Genomic DNA, 19855 nt, shown 5'->3' on the forward strand with positions numbered 1-19855 from the left:
CTGTATAGTTCTCTGAGCCAGAGAACTAGGTCTGAATTCTCTAGGCCAGAATATGGGAGTGGGTAGGCTTTCCCTTCTCCAGGAGATCTTCCCAACCCAGGGATAGAACCCAGGTCTCCTGCATTGCAGGCAGATTCTTTCCCAGCTGAGCCACAAGGGAATCCCACTGAGAGACAAGTGTTGGGTAAAAGGAAAGATAGCTTTATTGAGAAAACCAGTCATGGTGGGAAGAAGGTGGACTCATATCCCAAAGAACAAACTCTCTGCTGCTGATCTAGGGGCAAGAGTTTTTAGAGGGGAGTTTCAGGGGGTTATAGGCAGAGGGAAGGAGCTGTATGCAGAATAGCACAGTCGGCCCTGACAGTCATCTTGAAATTGGTCATGTAATGGTCAGATTGGTGTCATCTTGATTGTTTTAAATACGGCTAATCTTCAACTCCAGGGTCAGTTTGTTCCCATCTCCTTGAAGCTAGTTCTTAAAAATAATTGTGTAAGCTTAATGGTTAGCCTGGTTTTCATGTAGTTAACTTCTTCTACCTGGGTGGGGGATTCAGTATCTGCAAAACAGCTCAAGGGATATGGCTCAGAAGAAAGAAATGAAGGTTCTTGACTTTGTTTAATGACTAAACTATTATTTGGTCTTCCTTGATTGTTTTCCTTTGTTTTTGCATTTTGTCACTTCTATGATTGAATTTATTCTTTAGCCAAAGTGTTTTTCTATAGACAGAAGGCAGGCAGAGGACATAGGGGTGGGGGAGAGGATCTTTCCTAAGAAAGCCCTATAGGCTCCTGCTCCACTCCAATCTGATTGCTTCTTGAGGGCAGAGAACAATTTCTATTCTCTATATCCCAGCATCTGGCACAATACCTGTGCATTGTAGGGGATCAGCAATAGATTATTGTTGAAAAAGTGAATGAAAGGGTATATCCAGGTTTTATTGAACAACAATCATAATACTAATAATACCTTTTGAGTAGAAAAATGCAGTTATATGGCTTACTATCTTTCCCTGTTTGAGATAAATTGAGGACATGAAGGAGTATGATGAGAAAAAAGCAACAGGAGGTCAATTTAAAGACACTGCCTGATATCCAGTCTAACCTTTATAAGAGGAATGGAGAGTCACATCCGATTTGATTGCTTTGTGTCATTCCTAAAATACTACTGAAGTTCATATTGTTCTCTGCTGCGTTTCTAAAGGTACTTGTCAGTTTAGGGCATGTTCATTTTAGGATTGAATTTGCTGTTTAATATTCTCTGTCAGCCCAACTTCTCTGATTACAATGCACTGTAGTGATAAGCATACTCCTGTTTTCCTGATGACAGTTTCTCCTGCATTGGCCAGGAGGATTTGTTAGGAGCAAGAAGCCAGGGAATCAGAGAAGTGCCTTAATTTGATGCAAAAAATTTAAAACCACATATTAAAGTGGCTAACTTGGAGATGGAAAATTTCCAGTGGTATGCTGGTAAACTGTCTCTCTATTAGAAAAAAAAATCTGTAATTTGTAGCACTTGTCACTTGAAACTGTGAAATAGTGTCCCATAATTGATTTTAAGTTATCAATATGACATCACTGAAAATAGAGTTGGGAAGAGATGTGCACAATTGGCTCTTGAGAACCAGTACCAATCAGCTCCAGAGTACCACTGAAAATCCTATCCATAGACTGAATCTTTGGTAGTTCCACTACCGTTGAGGGTTATTTCCTTTGGAAATTATAATAGGAATATGGGTGAGAACTCTGTGCATTGTAACCCCAAGTGTCATCTGTAGGAACTACATGAAAATTTTCTTATAGACCTTAATGTTGACTTTATTTCACCTAAATTATTACATTTGTGGCTCAAACAGTAAAGAATCTTCCTGCAGTGTGGGAGACATGGTTTTGATCCCTGGGTTGGGAAGATCCCCTGGAGAAAGGAATGGGTACCCACTCCAGTATTCTTTCTTGGAGAATTCCATGGATTAATAGAAGAGCCTGGCAAGCTATAGTCCGTGGGGTTACAAAGAGTCAGACACGACTGAGCAACTAACATGTCCCTTATCAATAAAGAGAATGAAGCGACTAATCTTGTTTCTTTTCTTCCTTGACTGCCAGGAAACTCAAACCATAATGATGATTCATTCAAATCAATGATATAATAAATTATTATTTAATATTTGTATTTCTCACCTTCATCTATGCCTCCTATTCTGTGTTTTCTCTTCCTAATGATCTTTTGATATATGTTTGTTATTGTTTTCACTCTGTGTACCATCTCATACCTTCCCGGACAGAGTATAAATAAACACATTTCTTGAATTTTCCCTTAGATTTCTTCTTTTAACCTCTTAGTGTATATTCTCTGTTTTGTTACAATGTATTCATTTTTAAAGCAAAGTTGTATTAATATTTTCTTTCTTTTTTGTTCAGGGTAAATATGTGGTCTGTTTTGATCCCCTTGATGGATCATCCAACATCGACTGCCTTGTGTCCATTGGAACCATCTTTGGCATCTACAAAAAGGTAAAATGTAATGGATCAAGCAGCTGGTTTGGGATCAAAAGTACAGTTAAGGTTGAATATCCAGTCCTGCTTCACTGTTGATGCCACAGCCAGACTGTACATCATGAAACCCCACGAGGCTTGAAGTAGGGGGGTAGCCTATTCCTTCTTCAGTGGATCTTTCTGACCCAGGAATCGAACCAAGGTCTCCTGCATTGCAGGCAGATTCTTTACCAGCTGAGTAACCAGGGAAGCCCCAAAGTGAAAGCGTTAGTCACTCAGTTGTGTCCACCTCTTTGTGACCCCATGGACTATAGCCTGCCAGACTCCTCTGTCCATGGAATTCTCCGGGCAAGAATACTGGAGTAAGTAGCCTTTCCCTTCTCCAGGGGATCTTCCCAACCCAGGGATCAAACACAGGTCTCCCACATCACAGACAAATTCTCTACCACCTGAGCCACCAGAAAAAAAAAATAAAAACCCTTATTTCTCAAGTTATGACTTTTCCAGCATTAACTGCATAGTGAAAATCTATTAAGTTGTTAAAAGAAAATGTAGTAAGAGGTAGATGGGAAGAGATGGTGCATAGCTGTAGCACTGATAACCATGTGAATTGAGAATTGTGAGAGTGTGATAACAGTAGGGATTATATCAAAACTGTCCTTTAAATTTTCTAAATCAAGTCTGCAAACTATGGTTTCCCCCGGCCAAATCCAGCACATTGCCTGATTGCTATGGCCTGTGAACAAAAAATAACTCTTTGGCATTTTTGAATGGCTAAAAAGAAAATTAAAAGAATAATATTTCATGACCCGTGACATTTATATGAAACTTAATTTTCAGTCTCCATAAATAAAGTTTTAATGGCATATGGTCAGCTTGCTTGTTTACATGTTGCCTTTGGCTGATTTTGCACTACACAGGCAGGGTTAAGTGGTTGTGATAAGGTTGTGACAGTAAAGCCTAGAATATTTACTCTCTGTTGGTTTACAGGAGGAGTTTGCTGACCCTAAACTCCTTTGTTATAAATTACAGAAAGCATACTGGTACAGCATGGGGATCCAGATTTCTGCCCTGTGTCTCTTCTTCCCGCATGACCTGTGCAGGAACTCTACCTCTAAAGCCTCTCTTTAAGTCTGTGTGTGGAGGGCTGGGGGGTGGAAGAGAGTTCAAATATACAGACAAGTGAAAAATAGATAAATACCTGTGGGTCCATCATAAAACACGATGAAATCTAAAATGTGTCATCTTGCCTTCAGCCCTCTTGTTTATTTTAGAAATAAAACTCTACAGATGTCTTTGAGGCTGAGCCCTTTCCTTCATCTTAATGGACGAGGCAGCTAATTCAGCTGACCTCCGAGGTTCCTCCAACTCCCCCATTCTGGGATATAGAGGCCATAACTTAAGAACTGAGACTGCAATTTGTGCATTACTTTTCAAAGTGACTTGTCTAGTATTGCACATAATCTCCTTTCAAACATGGAAAGTAGGACCACCATGGGACAGTTTTCTTTCGTTACTGAAATAAATTTTGCATTTGTCTTGGCTGGGAGACAGTTTAAGTAATTGAAGGTTCTAATACTCATACCAGAAAGACAAAGGCGGGAATTAATCTATCTTTCAAGTCATACCATGAAATATTCCCTTCTTGGTATAGATATGCAGGCATGTAATTTTACCTGCAAGGTAGCAGATCCAAATATTATAGTATACAAGAGAGCTTTGTAGCAAAATTCTTCATATAGAGGTAGATTTTTGGTTAATGACTCAACCAAAGCTAAAGCAGCATTAACATTTGCCAGCCCCAGTTTCTGCCTCAAGCCCCCTCTCCCAATAAAGACTCTTTTAAGGGAAAAAAAAAAATTGGGAAACTGACACTATCAACTGAAAAAAAATAAGAACAGCTTGCGGCAGCAGCTTGAATTACAAATGCTGGAAGAACTCAACAATGCATCTCCACACTCTTCTCAATAAACCTGAAGTGACTCTCTTAAAGACTGAGAGAGGTGACGAGTGTCACATTGCCTTTAAGTCCTTTCAGTTTTCAAAAGCCTTATTGATTGTTTGAAGCCATTTGAGAGCTTACAGGGCATAAATACTGAAATGTCTGATGTTTTAAAGGAGGCCTCTCCTGCTTTCTGCGGAGCTGGTTCTGGGCTGGAATTCAGGTTCCTGGTGCACCCACTCAGAGGCATAACATCAGTTGGTAACTGGAATCTGGCAACAGTGAGCTGGTCTTGCCCACAAGATGCCTGGAAACAGGCTCCAAAGGGATCTCTTAGGGCCCGTGGTCCAGTGTTTCTATGAAGTTCCTGCCATGGCACCTCCAGAAGTGTCACCCTGCCTCTGGCTAGAAATATTCAGAAGGGGTAGAATTTTCCTGAGGTGTTGAATGAGTGTTTGTCCAAATATTGAATCAAAATCTGTCTCCTTGTTGCTCATAATGGCCTTTTTGTATCATTAGAAAATAAGATTCTTTTACATGCTTGGAAATGGCTTTTTTGCCCTCCTCTCTCTTTCTTTTGAAGCTTGCAAAGTCGCTTCAGTCATGTTCAACTCTTTGCGACCCTATGGACTGTAGCCCATCAGGGTCCTCTGCCCATGGAATTCTCCAGGCAAGAATACTGGAGTGGGTTGCCATTTCCTTCTCCAGGGGATCTTTCTGACCCAGGGATCAAACCCAAGTCTCTTTCTTTTAAGTCTCCTGTATTGGCAGGAGGGTTCTTTACCACTAGCACCACGTGGAAAGCCCTTTCTTTTAAATCTTAAGTTAAATATCTTTCATGTGAGATGATTTTTCGACCTCTCTCTAGTGTGCTTATCCTCTATTGGATACATTCTAATTTTTAATACCCGTTAAACATATCCTGGCCCAGAAGTAAAAGCAGAGTTTCAGAGGTGTTCTAGCAGCTTCAGAATCCAATTCACTTCCCTTAACTGGACACACAGAGTCTTAATAGCCATATGGAATATGGCTTCCTGACATTGACACTTACTAGGTTTGTGAGACCTTGGGCAATATAACCTCTTGTTTCGTTATCCATAAGGACAAGATATTGAAAATTAAGCATAACAGCAATGAAAATAGTGCCTGGCACATAAAAAGTGCTCAGTAAATAGTAGCCATTAATATTACTTGCTTTTTCTATTAATATTCAACACACAATTTCACAACTCAAACCAACTTAAGGAGAGAAAGGAAGGAGGGAAGGGAATGGAAAATGACTGGTGTATGTAACTAGAAAGTCCACTGGGTAGTACAGCCGTTTTCGAGGACTCAGACACTCACATAACAGGACACTTTCTATCTCTATAGCTCCCTCCTTTCTGGTAGAAGAATGGCTCCCAGTAGGTCTGGGCTTACATTCAATCCTTTCAGTGACTCAAACAGAAGATGCAAAACTTAGACTTCCCTGATGGTCCGGTGGTTAAGAATTCACCTGCCAGTACAGGGGACATGGGTTCTGTCCCTGGTCCTGGAAGATTCCACATGAACAGGGCAACTAAGCCCATGTGCCACAACTACTAAGCCTGGGCTCTAGAGCCTGGATGCCCTAGAGGCCACTGCACTGAACCTACATGCGGCAACTGCTGAAGCCCGTGGACCTAGAGCCTGTGCTCCTCAACGAGAGAAGCACTGCAATGAGAAGCCCATGCACCACAAGGGAAGAGTAGCCTCCGCTTGTTGCAACTAGAGAAAGCCCGCATGCAGCAATGAAGTCCCATCACAGCCAAAAGTTAATAGACAAGTAAAAGAAGATGGAAACCTCTTGTCCAACAATTTCAACAGGGATTTCACCTCATCAGCCCTGCTTGGCTTGACTTAAGTCATGAGTGCATCTCTCAACCAGTCACTGTGGCCTAAGGCATGCAGTGATCTGACTGGTCAAGTCAGGGTCATGTGTCCACCATTGGAGCTAAGAGTGAGGGGGACGGTATCTTAAGGAAGATTAAAGTTCAGTTGTCAGCAGAAGAGTGAAGCATACTGGCCAGGCAAAATCAGCTGATGTTCACTCCAGATTATATACCCCTTGAGATCAGGGACCTCATTTTATATATATTTTTGTGCACACTAGGTTGGTACAGTAGTGAGTAATATTGGCTGAGTTACTGGAGATGCTGCCAAATGTCCTGTGAGAACTTTTAGGGACGGTTGGGTTGTCCCTCTGTGGGAAGACTGTCTATTGACATGACAGCCCCATGCCAATTCTGCCTGACCTTCTCCTCCACCACCTCAAGTCTCCAGAATCCATGGTGTCTTTCATGCTCTATATGGAGTAGCATGGGTTAAAACAAATCAATACCTGCTGCAGGTGGTGGCCTGTGATAAGTAGAAAAAGGTAGGGTCCAGAGGCTTTATAATTTTTGCCAAGCTTTATGCACATTGGTCTGTGAGCATCTACATGAGACTGTAATAGGTTCTTTTTGAACAAAGGTTTGGAGGAGGCTGGGCATTAGAAAGGGGTTTGGGCTAGAAAAAAATTCCTCCAACTCCATGACTAGATGGAATTACTTTGTATTTCTTTTGAGCATATGGATCATAGAAAATGTTGAGTTCAGTTCACTTCAGTTGCTCAGTCATGTCCGACTCTTTGCAACCCCATGAATCGCAGCACACCAGGCCTTCCTGTCCATCACCAACTCCCGGAGTTTACTCAGACTCATGTCCATCGAGTTGGTGATGCCATCCAGCCATCTCATCCTCTGCTGTCCCCTTCTCCTCCTGCCCCTAATCCCTCCCAGCATCAGGGTCTTTTCAAATGAGTCAACTCTTCACATGAGGTGGCCAAAGTATTGGAGCTTCAGCTTTAGTATCAGTCCTTTCAATGAACACTCAGGACTGATTTCCTTTAGGATGGACTGGTTGGATCTCCTTGCAGTCCAAGGGACTCTCAAGAGTCTTCTCCAACACCACAGTTCAAAAGCATCAATTCTTCACAGCTCAGCTTTCTTTATAGTCCAACTCTCACATCCATATATGACCACTGGAAAAACCATAGCCTTGACTAGATGGACCTTTGTTGGCAAAGTAATGTCTCTGCTTTGTAATATGCTATCTAGGTTGGTCATAACTTTCCTTCCAAGGAGTAAGTGTCTTTTAATTTCGTGGCTGCAATCACCATCTTCAGTGATTTTGGAGCCCCCAATAATAAAGTCTGACATTGTTTCCACTGTTTCCCCATCTATTTCCCATGAAGTGATGGGACCAGATGCCATGATCTTCATCTTCTGAATGTTGAGCTTTAATCCAACTTTTTCACTCCCCTCTTTCACTTTCATCAAGAGGCTTTTGAGTTCCTCTTCACTTTCTGCCATAAGGGTGGTGTCATCTGCATATCTTAGGTTATTGATATTTCTCCCCACAATCTTGATTCCAGCTTGTGCTTCTTCCAGCCCAGCGTTTCTCATGATGTACTCTGCATAGAAGTTAAATAAGCAGGGTGACAATATACAGCCTTGATGTACTCCTTTTCCTGTTTGGAACCAGTCTGTTGTTCCATGTCCAGTTCTAACTGTTGCTTCCTGACCTGCATATAGGTTTTTCAAGAGGCAGGTCAGGTGGTCTGGTATGCCCATCTCTTGAAGAATTTTCCACAGTTTATTGTGATCCACACAGTCAAAGGCTTTGGCATAGTCAATAAAGCAGAAATAGATGTTTTTCTGGAACTCTCTTGCTTTTTCCATAACCCAGTGGATGTTGGCAATTTGATCTCTGGTTCCTCTGCCTTTTCTAAAACCAGCTTGAACATCTGGAAGTTCACGGTTCATGTACTTCTGAAGCCTGGCTTGGAGAATTTTGAGCATTACTTTACTAGCGTGTGAGATGAGTGCAATTGTGCGGTAGTTTGAGCATTCTTTGGCATTTCCTTTCTTTGGGATTGGAATGAAAACTGACCTTTTCCAGTCCTGTGACCACTGCTGAGTTTTCCAAATTTGCTGGCATATTGAGTGCAGCACTTTCACAGCACCATTTTTCAGGATTTGAAATAGCTCAACTGGAATTCCATCACCTCCACTATACCAAGGCAACATTTCATGCAAAGATGGGCTTGATAAAGGACAGAAATTGTATGGACCTAAAAAACACAGAAGATATTAAGAAGAGGTGGTAAGAATACACAGAAGAACTGTACAAAAAAGATCTTCATGACCCAGATAATCACGATGGTGTGATCACTCACCCAGAGCCAGACATCCTGGAATGTGAAGTCAAGTGGGCCTTAGAAAGCATCACTAGATAACGTTACCATTTCTTATTCCACGCAAGGAAGTTGAAGGGTTGAGATTATTTGCTGACAGTATTTCAGGGAAAAGTGGTTCATTCTTTAAAAAAATTTTTTTTTTTTTTTAATTTTTGACTCCGCTGGGTCTTCATTGTTGCAAGAGGGCTTTCTCTAGTTGCATCAAGTAGAGGCTACTCTCCAGTTGTGGTGCTCTTGCTTCTCATTGCAGTGACTTTTTTTGTTGTTGCACATGGGCTTAGTTGCTCTGAGGCATATGGACTCTTCCCGAACCAGGAATTGAACCCGTAGCCCCTCCATTGGCAGATAGATTCTTAACCAAGAACAAGTTTGTTCTTTCTTGTGCCACAGGCAGACATGGATGATTCTGGATGAGGTGACTCTCTGAGGGACTTTTCTTGGTAGAGAACTGACTACTCCAAGCCTCCAGGGGCTTCCATCTGTTTACATACTGACTTTGTTCTATTTTGTGCTATACTTGCAGTGTTAAGTAGTTATTATAGAGGAGATGTTTAGAGCCTGCCTGTTTTCTTCCCTTTATATCACTGGTTTCAAGGCTGTGCACTTAAAATTTGGAGTTTGAGAAAACAACTCAAATATTTGGTACTGTGTTTAGCTGCAAAGTACTACCCTGGGAATACAAACCAAACTAAAGCAAATAACTTGGCCCAACCCAACCAGCCAAGAAACCAACCAACCGTCTAGATGAAAACTATTAAATACAAAGCTTGGAGATACGAGAAAAAAAAGGAAAGAAGTGATTTTTTGTGACTCTTCCTTTTACATGAGTAGTTCTTAAGCTTCAGTGCAAGAGTCATCTATGGTGCATGGTAAAATGCGGATTCCCAGGGCCCACCTTAGAAAATCTGATTAGTAAGTTTAGGTCGCAGGCCCAGAATTGCATTTTAAATAAACATCTCAAGTGATTCTGAGGTACATGGATTCTGGGTCATACATTCAAAAGTTATAGGGAAAATTACCAGGAATGTGTTTGCTGAGGTGACCTCCATCTCCAGTATCATGATATGAATTCCCTTATTTATTCTCAGGCCCTAGAATCTGTGGTTGGGAAAGAATAAATGAAATTTGCAGAAACTGCTCATTTTCATTTCTGTTTAAATTCAAGTAGAGAATTTTCAAGCAGAAAGATTTGTTTGCGGCTGTTTTGAGGACCATAGAAGCCAGTTGTTAAGAAGATAATTATTAGTGACCATTGCTTAGGAGCCATGCCCTTAAGTTCTTCCTTTCCTTAGTATTAGGGAACAAATTGAGGCACTGACCCAGTGGGCTGTGTTTTTAATGAAAAACAAAGGAGATTAGAGTAGATGTTATGTTCTAAGTTTAAGTATTGTTTTGTTAAATTTTTGTAGTTGTATTGGTACTGGTTTGTGATATAAAATGTATTTTTTACTGTGGGTAATGGTTAAAAACATGGAGAGCATTGTCCTGCATGGTAATGACCCTGGAGAGATAGTGTCTGTATTTCTGAGAATTTCTTTGTGTGACTACGGAGCATGTTGCTCACTGGAGTATGTGCCACAACTGGCAGGAACTCAGGAAATTGATTTCCTCGCCAGACTGGTAGCCGTGCAGCCCAGTTTTAATTTGTTTAAATAAAGATAGAGTAGGCAAGGGAAAGACATTGATGCCTGTAATAAGATTAAATTAGTGGGCGCTGGCATGGAGGCATGCTCTTTTTTTTGAGAGTGATAATGGAGAAATGAAGGAATATCAAATTAGTAAGATTGAAGGAGAACTCAGATTGGAAAGATGGATCCAGATGCAGGAAATTTGGGTTTTGGTGGGAAGGTCGCTGTGGTAATACAATCAGGATATGACTGGTGTGTGGAGGAAGCCCTCCTCCCTGCCCCCGCCCCCCTCCCCATCCAAGAAGATGCCCTATTTCATTAGGAGAGCACCTTGATAATGCATCTTGCTAAGGGAGGAACTGCAAAAAGAACCACAATACAGCAAAACAAAGATGTTTTGTTTTCTTTCTTGTCCTAGATTTCGAAAGATGACCCTTCTGAGAAGGACGCTCTGCAGCCAGGCCGGAACCTGGTGGCTGCTGGCTATGCGCTCTATGGCAGTGCCACTATGTTGGTCCTGGCCATGGCGAATGGAGTCAACTGCTTCATGCTGGACCCGGTGAGAGATCCCGGAGTGGGGGGCAAAGTCAGGTGCTTGGCTGGTGGCTGTGAGTGTCTGTTGTGTGTGTGGCGGTGGGAGTCAGTTCCTAAAGGTGGAAGATGAGACCCACGGAGGGACCGAGACAATGGGGTGGGGAAGCAGGTAGAGAGATGGATGGACCATATGTGTACATTGTAAGAAGATTACTGAGGTGACAAATGGTGTCTGTCCAGAGCACAAGAGGGAGTTTTTGTTTCACAATGAATTCTTTAGGGCAGACATTACTGAGCTGACTCAGATGCCTGCTGGGCTGGGCAGGCCACACGAATGAGTGGAGTGTGCTGGGGCAAGATGGCAGGCACTGTGAAGGGCAGTGGGGGGCGGCAGGGAACTGGGGAGGTCCAGTGGTTGTTACTCCTTGGGAATAGTGGCTCTCTTCTACGGCTTCCAGTGTTTCAAGAAACACTGGATTTTTAGAAAATGTTAGGTTTCTGGATGTGTAAAACACTGTGCTAGCCAACTAAAGCACATTTATAGACCAGATGGGGCCCATAGATGGTCTGTTTGCCACCCACTCTCTCCATTACCAGTTTATTTTCCTGAGGTGAATGGGTGTCCCAGCTGAAGCAGTAGATCGCCTCATTTCTTCAAAATTAGCTCCCAGATTCATTTGATGTGCATTGCAACATCAAATGAAATGCAAGCTTCAGTGCATGCAAACCTTCAGTGAACCCTTGTGGTTTTGAAAGACTTTGACGAGCTCGAGGAAGTGGAAATAAGGAAATGAAGATAATTTCTTAGTCCACCTTATAGAGGAAACTCCCTCATGAAGAGGAGCTCAAGGCACCATGAAAAATATTCATTTGCTAATGAATGTTAATTTTAATTTGAGGATAATTTCTTCCATATGTCTATTAATTGGAGTTGTTTATTTACTCTGTTGGATGACAGTTTTAACACAGCAGATAAACCAGGCAAAGAACTCTCTTTAAATACTTTGCCCGATTAAACCCACCTTTGATATGGACTCCATAGAATCATCTTCAGTAGGTATGCCCTTGGTCCAGTGTCCCAAGGGAAAAAGAATTGAGTTTTTAAATACCTTTCAGTTTTAGAAATGTCCTCAGATAACATTTAATGAAGCACTTTATTTATTTGGTGCATTTTGCTGACAAACTGAACACTAGGTACCATTACCTACTGGGGTCCTGTGAGGAGCAGGCTGCTGGTGGTGGGGCCTCAGGGTTTGTGGGTGGCAGGTCGTAGAAATTGGAACTCAGGCTGCCTTTGTCCCTGCACTGTTGCACAACTGGACTTTGGCTCCTTGGCATACTGGTACTTAACAAATAAACAAGGGTAAGGAAATGCACTAGTTCAAGCCTCCAAAGGCCATTATTTCAGGGAAAACAGTGGCAGACCCAGAGCAAAGTTCACACTGACCCCAGGGATTGATTTCCCGAATCACTGATGTCTGTGAATTTATCCTCTTGCTGGGTGTTTACCTCTTCTCCAGACATTCTTCTGGTGACTTCTCTATTACCTTTGAACTGATGGAAACATTAAATCTCTTCTTTTTTCAAGATTGCAGATGTTATGTCCGGGAGTAAGTTTCTGTGTCTTTCATAGTCTCTTGCTGTCCTCACGCCTAATGGGCACTCAGTGTTTGGAAGAACCATGCAGGCTGGCTGCCCTCCTTCTTGCTGGCTGCCCTCCCCATTGCTGACAAAGCCTCTGCTCCCCATGCCTGTGGAGTAGGGGTTGGGGTGGGGGTGGCGAGCTTCTGATCAGGATACAGCTTTCATTTCATTTTGGCTGACAGTTTCTGCTCAAAAGACTGCAACAGCTTTATGTGCTTCTCTAGCAAGCTTTAAAGTACGAAAGGCTGTTCAGTCTCTTTTCTTCATGTACAAGAGACTCACCCCCTCCATGGGTAGGATGCTTTGGCCAGGTACCAGAGTGAGGTGTCTGTGAAGCATGGCTTCATGAGCACTTGTGCAATGGCTTCATTTTCTAGACTTTCACCAAAAAAATCATAAAGGAAAAAAAAAAGAATCACTCACAATGGTACCTTTCAGTGACCGCTGTTAATTCTCATCTGTTTTCTCTCCCTACACTCCTCTCTCCCTCCCTCCCTTCCTCGCTAGTTCCAATGTGCTCCATATTGGCAGGAACCAAGCTTTGCTATGGGAATAAGTGGCTGGGGAGAGATGTGTCCATGGGAGGGCCTCCCTTCTTAACTCGCCTGTCTCTGGAGCAACTTCCTTCTCAGATGGGTAGAGCCTCAATCACTCTCTTATCAGGGACATGGAGAAGCCCCAAACAGTCCAGAGCTCCAGTAGTGATGTGACACTGTTTTCCCAAGTTTAAATCTCCAAAATGGCAACCCACTCCAGTATTCTTGCTTGGAGAATCCTACGGACAGAGGAGCCTGGCAGGCTACAGTCCATAGAGTCTCAAAGAGCCAGACGTGATGGAAGCGACTTAACATTAACATTGAAGAATCTAAGTCCTGAAGGCATCAGCTTAGTGCTGGGACTTTGCGGAAGCTTGAGTCCTGAGAAACAGTCTTCAGATCAGTGAGCAAAGGCATGGGAAGTTATACATGCGGTAAACTCGGGGTACTCGGGGAAAATGACATCAAGACAGAAACAAAAACAGGAAAGCTAAGATAAGAGCAACCATGAACACCTTTTCCTGATATCCTAGCTCCAGTCTCATCTTTTTTTTTTTTTTTCCCAAAGGCACACCTGTCTCAGGCCAAGGATTTCCCTTGCTGGTAATCATTTCACAACATACACAAATATGGAAGCATTATGTTGTATACCTGAGACTAACATAATGTTATGTCAATTACACCTCAATTGAAAACACAAAATCCAAGCTCTTTGTACTGAAGCATATACTGAAGCACAGGTGTGACCTCAGGCCTCGAGCCCCCCCTTATCCCCAACCCGATCTGTGACCCTCTCCTGTAGGCCTGGAGGAGACGTCCTCACCTTTCCACTTTCCTTTCTGTTTCACAGGCCATTGGAGAGTTCATTTTGGTGGACAGGGATGTGAAGATCAAAAAAAAAGGGAGCATCTACAGCCTCAATGAGGGCTATGCGAAGGACTTTGATCCTGCCCTCACCGAGTATGTCCAGAGGAAGAAGTTCCCCCCAGTAAGTGAGGGCTGGGGGTGGTGGCGGTGGGGATGGCCCCTGAGCTTGCAGAAATGTGTTGACTCATGATTTACCCTGGAGAGGAAAGGTGGGGGGTGGGGTGGAAGTAAGTGGACTCCACTGTGCACTGACCCCTATGGTTAAGTTCCCACTCAGATACTGGGGACTGGAAACCCTGTCCTGGGACATCACCCCTTTGTCACTTTCTCTTGACCGAAGAAAATCAGGACGATCATGTCAGCCAGGTGAAAGACATCATGGCAATAAAACATGTTCACTTCTGGGGTCTGTGATCTCAGTTGGTACAAACGTGATTCTTGTACCCCAGGCCCCAGTCCCATGGCACTGGATGGATTTCTGTGTCGTCTCTAGATTTAGCATCCATTGTGGTAGCTCTCTAAAGAGGTTACAAGTCACTGAAAATGAAGAGAAGAAATGGCTGGTCCTATGTGGGAAAATCCAATTTTGTCCTATTCTAGCTTGACACCACTAGAGGCTGCTGTGTTCTAAGGACAAAGCCCACATGCTATTAGTATGGCACTTGGGGCCCTCGGAGCCGACTCCCAGGCTCTCTCTCCAGTTTTATCATCTCTCCTTCCACCTCTCCCTAGAAATGCCCTCTGCCCCAGCGGCACCAGGCTCCTCCCCAGGCCCAAGGCAGACAGCTTCTCCTTTGCCTGAGCAGTTCCTGCTCCTATGAGATGCAAACCTCACCCTTGTCCCTGCTTCTCAGCTCCACAGAATCCTTCTTCCTGCCAGATCTTGCTAAATGCCTGCCCCACCCCAGAGCCCGAATCTGCCCCATTCTCCTCGGGGCCTCCTTGGGTAAGCTGAGCTACTATGAGATGTGAGAGGCTGTCTCCATTATTCCCATTTTCTGCTTCTTGGGAACAGATTTTCATCACTAAATACACATCTCAAAAAAGGTGCTCTGTTTGATTGCTGAATCGAATAAGCATAGAGGACAGAAAGAAATCTCTCTTTTCTATAACCCTAATTATTGCTGGTCTTCATGTTATAGGACAACTCAGCCCCCTATGGCGCCAGGTACGTGGGCTCCATGGTAGCCGATGTACACCGCACCCTAGTCTATGGAGGGATCTTTATGTATCCAGCTAACAAGAAGAGCCCCAGTGGAAAGGTAAATAAATCCCCTATGAGTGGTGGAGCAGCAGTAGATTTCATTTGCAGCCCAGGGGGTTTGACTGAGGAAGAAAGAAGGGTCACGGAAGCTGTTATGGTCTGCAGTAGGAAGCAAAGGATGTCTATGGCATATTCTTTTCTAGATTAAAGGCTGTCCTGGTTAATGTCAGGTGATATCAGGTAAAAATGATCTCTCGAGAGCCCTTCTGTTGCTAAAGATAAGTAAAGATGTTATGGTCAGAGGGGACTGAAAGTGCTTAGTGCTTCCAGTGGGTACGTGGTTTGGCTTGGACAAAATGAATTCCATTCATAAAGTGAAATGAAACAGTCCAACCTCATTACCAAGGCAGCAAATCACATATGTATCCCACACAGAGGTTTTCTTTGATTGCTTTTTCAAAAGGCAGAAAATTGAAATAACTTAATGCTGCTTGGAAAATGATACCTTTCTATAGAAGGAAAGAATCTCTGGGGACACCTAGAGCTTTCAGGTGAGCTGTTACTGATGCATTGGTCTCATGGCCACAGGCTTCCTGGAAGCCACGGGATGGGCTGTGCTTGCTCATGCTAGTGAAATGGTGTCTCACTTTTCTCCTACACAGAGGGTCAGTGTGTTTGCTTCTCTAGTAGTGTCCTTTTGACCACCCCCCCTTTTTTTAATATGAGAGAAGGAACAACGATCCCCGTAAGATAGTTATAAATTGATGTATTTCAGATATGATCAGATCTCTGTTTATGGCATGTGGCATCCAGTTCACTAAGGATGTTCTTACTTACTTAAAACACCACTCTTGACATAGCCCCCTCTGACATCCCAACCTATGTGATTAGCCTGCTTTATAGCACTTTTCTCTAATGCCTCAAAAAATTGTTCCTTAATGTAAATATTGAGGTTCCTCCCCCCCTTTTTATTTTCAGCTTTGCAGATCTGACCCTGACACCTGTATGGAAATAGAGTCAGGAAACACCTGCGAAAAGCTGTCTACTCAGTAGGCAGACTGCATGAAAATGCATACAATAAAAAAGTTAATATTTAAAAGTAAATGCCAAGATGTATAGCATACTAAATCCCAACCCTCGAGCCTTAGGAGAATTGTAAAAGGAATGTGTACAGAGTTGCAAACAATATTATACTGTTTGGAGGAGCCTGTCTGCTTTCCAGATGTCTGCAGCCAGACACTGCCATGGACTTTAAATGCTTTTAGAATAGGCAAAGGTCCATCCAAAACACACACAGAATCACTCATTAGGTCCATTCTCCGGGCTATAAAGAGAAGGGAACCATCGGTTCTGCCAAAATGTCATTCAGTCCTGAATCCAGGTGGTCTGCCTCACATGCATCAGGCAGTCTGTTGCTGGCTCTTGATGGATGGCTTAACTTAACCAAATGATTAAATTAACCATTCAGTCTTAGACACAACCTCATGGGGGAGCTTTTACAACCTCATGGAAGGTAAAGGAAAGTATCAGTTACCTTGGATCGGCTCTGCACTACTTTGCTATGGAACAAATCTCTTTTCTGTGTAATATGTTCTGGTGTGAGCATGCTGTGCTTGTTTTCCAGCTGAGACTACTGTATGAATGTAACCCCATGGCCTATGTCATAGAGAAGGCAGGAGGAATGGCTACCACCGGGAAGGAAACTGTGCTGGACATTGTTCCCACTGACATCCATCAGAAGTCGCCCATCATCTTGGGGTCTCCTGAAGATGTGACTGAGTTCCTGGAGATATACAAGAAGCACGCTGCCAAATGAAGAGTGGGCCCAGCCCACACCAAATGGAATTGCCTTTTATCTGGACCTTTTATCTCACATAGTGTTACCACATTCCGACTGTTCACCATACATTCCTAGTCATAGAAATAAAAAGTATGGCTGTTTTCACCATCAAATGCTCTGTAATGCACTACCTAACCAAAATGCTAAATCAATAATGCTACAGGGTCAAGATATATTCTGAGTGGATAGAGAAGAAATGAACATATTTGTCCTTTTTCTTAAAAAAAAAAGTCTTCATTGTTTTGTGCCAAATAATAGTAATAATAATAGCTAATGCCTATAACATTAGATAACTCATTTAATCTTCACAATGACTTTATGAACTAGGTACTATGAATAACCCATTTCACAGATTATGAGATAGAGGACTGAGTAAAGTGAAGTGAAAGTTGCTCAGTCATGTCTGACTTTTTGTGACCCCATGGACTATACAGTCCGTGGAAATCTCCAGGTCAGAATACTGGAGTGGGTAGCCTTTCCCGTCTCCAGGGGATTGTCTCAATCCAGGGATTGACCCAGGTCTCCTATATTGCAGGTGGATTCTTTACCAGCTGAGCCACAAGGGAAGACTAAGAAAACTGGAGTGGGTAGCCTATCCCTTCTCCAGCAGATCTTCCCGACCCAGGAATCAAACTGCTGTCTCCTGCATTGCAGGTGGATTCTTTACCAACTGAGCTATCAGGGAAGCCCAGAGGACCGATAGATGAAGTCATCTGCCCAAGGTCTCTAGCCAACAAGCAACTGAGCTGGGTTACGAACCCAAGCAATCTAGACATTGAACTCGGAGTTACCACATCAGTTCTCCTATGTGTTCTTTTCTGGGTGTGCAGAACAAACCCGAGTAAGGTTGTTTAAGCCCTCCTTGGAACTGGAGAATTGAAAAGTTAGTGGTGGTACCTAATGAGATCTAGGACCTCTTGGCCTCCTGAATCTGGGTGTAACCATCCAAGTCACAAATGAAGGTTTATGTTTTGACTCAGTGGTAAGTTTTCTATAAAAATGTAACACTTCATTGAATTAACATATGTAATAATTCCTAAGGTTTAATTCTGTAAATGAAAGGATTCATCATAAAAAGATTTAAAGAAACACAATTTGTTGCAAACAAATGTTTGTATGTTTCTGCTAGGCTTTCCATAAAAATACTTCCTCCCTTAGCAGACCTTGGTTCTTTTTGGACTAGAATTCCAAGATTATAGCACATTATACCACATGTTAAGAAATATCTGGACTTTCTTAAGCTCCACATTGATTAAGATTTTGCCAATGGAATGTAGGTGGAAATAATGCATATTAATTCTAGTTTGAAAACCCAATGAATAATTCTTCATCCACTCTTTTACATTCCATGCATTAAACGTCATGTGTTTCAATGACAGTATGACAACGACAGGACAAAAGTCTGAGTGCCTGAGCCACTGTTTTGTCAGAAGTGTCTTTTCAAATGAGTCAGTTCTTCGCATCAGGTGGCCAAAGTATTGGAGTTTCAGCTTCAGCATCTGTTCTTCCAATGGATATTCAGGACTGATTTCCTTTAGGATTGACTGGTTGGATCTCCTTGCAGTCCAAGGGACTCTCAAGAGTCTTCTCCAACACCACAGTTCAAAAGCATCAATTCATCTGTGCTCAGTTTTCTTTATAGTCCAACTCTCACATCCATACATGACTACTGGAAAAACCAAAGTTTTGACTAGATGGACCTTTGTTGGCAAAATAACGTTTCTGTTTTTTAATATGCTGTCTAGGTTGGTTATAACTTTTCTTCCAAGGAGCAAGCGTCTTTTAATTTCATGGCTGCGGTTGCCATCTGCAGTGATTTTGGAGCCCAAGAAAATAAAGTCTGCCACTGTTTCCATATCTATTTGCCATGAGTAATGGGACTGGATGCCATCATCTTAGTTTTTTGAATGTTGAGTTTTAAGCCAGCTTTTTCACCCTCCTCTCATTTTCATCAAAGGCTCTTTCGTTCTTCTTCACTTTCTGCCATAAGGATGGTGTCATCTGCATACCAGAGGTTATTGATATTTCTCCCTGCAATCTTGATTCCAGCTGGTGCTTCATCCATTCCAGCATTTCGCATGATGTACTACTCATAGAAGTTAAATAAGCAAGATGACAATATACAGTTTTGATGTACCCCTTTCCCAATTTGGAACAAGCCTGTTGTTCCATGTCCAGTTCTAACTATTGCTTCTTGACCTACATACAGATTTCTCAGGAGGCATGTAAAGTTTACTGGTGAATTCTACCAAAAATTTAAGGAAAAAATAATACCAAGTCTTTGCAATCTCTTTTCAGAGAATAGAAGATGAGGAAATGCTTCCTAACTCATTCAATGAGGACAGCATTCCTCTAGTACTAAAATCAGGCAAAGACATTACAAGAAAAGATAACTATATAACCATACCTCCTGTAAACAAAGATGCAAAAATTCTTTTTATATTTGCAGCATTCTCATTTTTAATTTTTAAAAATTTATTTATTTTAATTGGGAGCTAATTACTTTACAATACTGTAGTGGTTTTTGCCATACATTGACATGAATCAGCCATGGGTGTACATGTGTTCCCCATCCTGAACCCCCTCCCACCTCCCTCCCCATTTCATTCTTCTGGGTCATCCCAGTGCACCAGCATTGAGCACCCTGTCTCATGCATCAAACCTGGACTGGCGATCTGTTTCATATGTAATAAACATGTTTCAATGCTATTCTCTCAAATCATCCCACCCTCGCCTTCTCCCACAGAGTCCAAAAGACTCTTCTATACATCTGTGTCTCTTTTGCTGTCTTGCATATAGGGTTATCGTTACCATCTTTCTAAATTTCATATATATGAGTTAGTATACTGTATTGGTGTTTTTCTTTCTGGCTTACTTCACTCTGTATAATAAGCTCCAGTTTCATCCACCTA

General features: G+C 42.4%; 1 protein-coding gene across 1 annotated transcript in view; it reads left to right on the plus strand.

Moving 5' to 3' along the window:
* Window positions 1-18785, plus strand: part of FBP1 (fructose-bisphosphatase 1) — a 32587-nt gene extending 13802 nt beyond the window's left edge. Inside the window, exons 3-7 of the mRNA XM_005903841.3 lie at window positions 2416-2508; window positions 10737-10877; window positions 13883-14020; window positions 15042-15161; window positions 16728-18785. Of these exons, the coding sequence (XP_005903903.1) occupies window positions 2416-2508; window positions 10737-10877; window positions 13883-14020; window positions 15042-15161; window positions 16728-16919 (684 nt within the window). The 3' untranslated portion in view covers window positions 16920-18785. The remainder of the gene's footprint in view (window positions 1-2415; window positions 2509-10736; window positions 10878-13882; window positions 14021-15041; window positions 15162-16727) is intronic.
* The last annotated feature ends 1070 nt before the right edge of the window (window positions 18786-19855 follow it).

The sequence above is a fragment of the Bos mutus genome, chromosome 8 (genome assembly GCF_027580195.1).
Source record: "Bos mutus isolate GX-2022 chromosome 8, NWIPB_WYAK_1.1, whole genome shotgun sequence".
Lineage (NCBI taxonomy): Eukaryota > Metazoa > Chordata > Mammalia > Artiodactyla > Bovidae > Bos > Bos mutus.